Source organism: Ceratina calcarata, unplaced genomic scaffold (genome assembly GCF_001652005.2).
Source record: "Ceratina calcarata isolate Rehan_Ccalc_2016 unplaced genomic scaffold, ASM165200v1 scaffold372, whole genome shotgun sequence".
Taxonomy (NCBI): Eukaryota; Metazoa; Arthropoda; class Insecta; order Hymenoptera; family Apidae; genus Ceratina; species Ceratina calcarata.
The window spans coordinates 9,115-12,654 of record NW_017160339.1 but is presented as its reverse complement, the minus strand read 5'-3'; the positions used below and the strand labels follow the sequence as shown (position 1 = coordinate 12,654).

Here is a 3,540-nt window from a genome sequence, read left to right as displayed (position 1 = left end):
GTACTAAGGGACGATGGTCAAGGAACTAGTTACCTGAAGAAAATAGAAAGGACAAGAAAGAATAAAGAAACAGAGGAGCCAAGATAAACAGAAAATAATCTATTTGCAAAACCAAAAGGGAAGAGATAATCAGAATTATGAAGAAACAATAGTGAATAAGGTAATAAAAATAGATACCAAATAAATATAGAAATATATTAGTATAAAACAAATGAAAGTAGATATGTAAATATAGGTATAGTTAGAGATGTAAGTGAATTAACAATAAAAAGATAATACGAAAGAAGCGAAAAATGGATGAAAGTGTGAGGGAAAGAACTATAAAAGATGAAAAAAGAAACAGGAATGTATAACACACAATATAGGTTTAGTTGTGTTATAGAATACGGATTACGTTCTTAAAATACTTTGAAATTGATCAGTTGTTATAAAACTCCATTTAATTTTACATAATTTTGTTAATCAAAATAAGTAATTATTTTGAATCTAATTAGTATTTAACTATTTAAATGACTATTCCAACCTATGTGTAATCATAGTTACTAAAGACTCTTCGAGTTTATAATAATAAGAAGAATATGGATTCAGTTATAAGAGAAATTATCGGAAGACCGTTCGAAGCCAAAAGACATGAACTGCAAATGAATAAAATGTAATAAATTCTAAAGCAAAAGATAGTAATCGACACTAGTCGAACACTGTTACTATAAGTGGTAGTGATAAATTGCTTAAACTTAGCACCTGTTTCCATTGAAAATGGTCCTAAGAGATACCCACAATTATGTAGCTAAATAAGTAGAATCTAATTTACTTCGGTTTGAAAAAAATGGAAAGTAGCAAATAAGGAGATGAGATAAGATTGACTTCACATTTTGTTTTAACGTATCATTTGAAGAAAGCAATGCAAATTACAAGGAAAGTTTACTTTTATCCCTTAAATTATTAATATCATACAAATATTCAGTAGATAGTAGATAGTAGAATCAGTAGTAGATTTATTCAAAATCACGTGTTTCAGATATAGTGTTTACAATGCTTTGTTACAAAGTGACCAGCAAATAGTAATACTTTATATTGTACTAAAATTTTCACCAAGCTCCGATTAATTGGATTAACAATACTTCTAAATATGTCTATTTTCAAACTTCGTGAACTAACCTGGAAATTATTGAGACATATATTACTGATATATCACGTATTAAATTCATCTTATTCATCTAGTTTAAGAATGACTTGCAGTCAAAGTTTTGCTGTTGGCTACGCTTAATTGTTGATTAAAAGAATCAGTGACCCCAAAGAATTGTGCCCATAAACACTATTATGATTACTAAAAAACGATTCACGAAAAATAAGCTCGGTGCAATATTGTTTATACGTTGAACGAGGTACTTACGGACTGGTATTTTCTTCGGGTCGACGGTAAGGAGATGTTCCTCGACTTTATCCAGTCTCTGTCGTAGATTGCTGCTCCTATCAGCAACCGCAGTCAGCTCGGCGGTCAGTTCGGCGAATATGTCCTCTGCGATGGTGAGAAGTGACGCGAGTTGTTTCAAAGAAATGGTCAAGGCACCGTTTGCAACCGCCTCCAATTCGGCACTCACTGGCCAACCCTGCGGCGTCGAACCACCCGGCACGTGTCCGCGGCACAAGAAACGCGGCTCCACTCTTCGCAGCACGAACGGCATGATTTATCGGTGATCGAGGAACCGGCACATTCACACATAACACTAGAAACCGAGGCCTGAAACCGGCACTCCGTGCACCGCGTGCATAAATATCGTTACCAGATCAAGAGGCACGTTAAACGCCCGTTACCGCCAGCGATCCAACCGAGCGAGGGATTTCTGGCGGTCTCCAAGGATGAAAATCCCTCGGAGAAGTATCTCGGCTCCATTTCGTGAACCGAAATCAAACGCGGGATTTTATTTCTCTGTAGATACACTGCACTCTTTTCGACAACACAACACTGTTCCCCACTTGTGCTAAAACAACCTTAGGGTTAACGCGAATTTCTGTTACTCGGAAACTTTTGAAATGAAGAGGACCACGCGGTATGATCGACACGAGTTCCCGGAAAAAGTTTCGATTGACGTTGTCATACTGTCGAGGGATATAAGTTCGAGGAAAGGAACGCGACGAAAGAACACACGTCCGCGCGATACGACGACGGTACGCGAAGTGCCGGCCGGCCGGCCTCTCGCTTTCCTTCGGCTACACTCTCATTCATTTCGAATTGCCCCGCTTCGCAGCGCCATCTCGGTACGTTCTAATAAAACTACAGAGAACTCTGAGATATCGCCAGTGATTTAGGTTTTGATATATTGAGGTACGAGATAAATGTCTCAATTTCTATAACTTCTACTCACAATCAGCTAAGCATGATTACGTCTTTAACTGGACGTAAAAACTAATGTATAAGTCAATATTTATAGTGGAAAATATTTTCACTCGTGAAATATAATATATTTTCAATAAATCATGCAACAAATCATTTACAAGCAATTTTTCTTTTAAAGTAAAAGATTCAAGGACTGGAGTAGTCACGTGATTTTTGTAATATTTATCAATCATATTTTGACGTTTTCTATTCTGCTTTGTTGATAACCAGGCAAAAATAATACAAAATATGAGTTTACGGGACTACACTTTTCATCTTTATATGGGAAGATTTTGGGATCATCAAGTATCTCCTTGAAAAAGCGAAAGTTAAAACTAGCATGCTCTGGCCTTGATTTCGTTTAAAACAATCTTTTTGGATATAAAATAGCTTCTAAAAAGAGGCATTGTAACTATAATTTTTATGCATTTTAAGACGCTCATATTATTAAATATCAGTAAATTCTGATTAAATCATGACCTCACTACGCTAAATTTAACTTTCCTCTTTCCAAAGAGGTACCTGATGATCCAATAATTTTAAAGACGAAACAACTCAAAAGACAAAACATGTAGTCATAGTAAATCGTAGTTTCCGTAGTAAATCCATATTTTACACGGCTCTTATAATTAACATTGTCTTATCACGCCACTATTGGAATCTACCCTCATAAATATACATGTGTTTCTACTCATCGTCAGTTAAAACACGGTGTTTCTGTTTCTACCCATTCATACCTGTGTTTTTGCTCATGTCAGTCAAGAAGTCGTTACTCCATGTACTCCTACGCACAATCAGCCATGCCTTTATTTCTGTTAAGATCGTCAAGTAGTTATTTTATTGAAGGAAGAGTATAGAATATTAATAAACAACCATCGCCAATAATTATTCTGATTTTATTGATTCGCTTAAGGTTGCATAGGCTATATGTATAGTTAAACAATACTAGCATGTTGAATTTGTTATCATAGACTCTTATTACTATTAAGAAGCTACCAGTAAAATTTTAAATCAATACATGGCTTTTTTGAGAAATTATAGTGACTTAAAATTTGCATGTACTCTTATGGTAATCAGCAATAACCCAAAGAAAACTTCACTTTGATCTTGAAAATAACCCAGAAAAAACGGTGGTAAACTCTTGAAAAATGATCATATCGAAT

At 35.2% G+C, this 3,540-nt stretch overlaps 1 protein-coding gene across 1 annotated transcript; it reads right to left on the bottom strand.

The window, feature by feature from the left end:
• Positions 1 to 1,096: 1,096 nt before the first annotated feature.
• Positions 1,097 to 2,164, bottom strand: LOC108625832 (wiskott-Aldrich syndrome protein family member 2-like). Its single transcript, XM_018026142.2, has 2 exons — positions 1,394 to 2,164; positions 1,097 to 1,158 (listed from the first exon to the last, which is right to left on the bottom strand). The coding sequence occupies exons 1-2, from the start codon at positions 1,683 to 1,685 to the stop codon at positions 1,154 to 1,156; spliced, it is 297 nt and encodes a 98-aa protein (XP_017881631.2). The 5' UTR covers positions 1,686 to 2,164; the 3' UTR covers positions 1,097 to 1,153.
• Between the last annotated feature and the right edge of the window lie 1,376 nt (positions 2,165 to 3,540).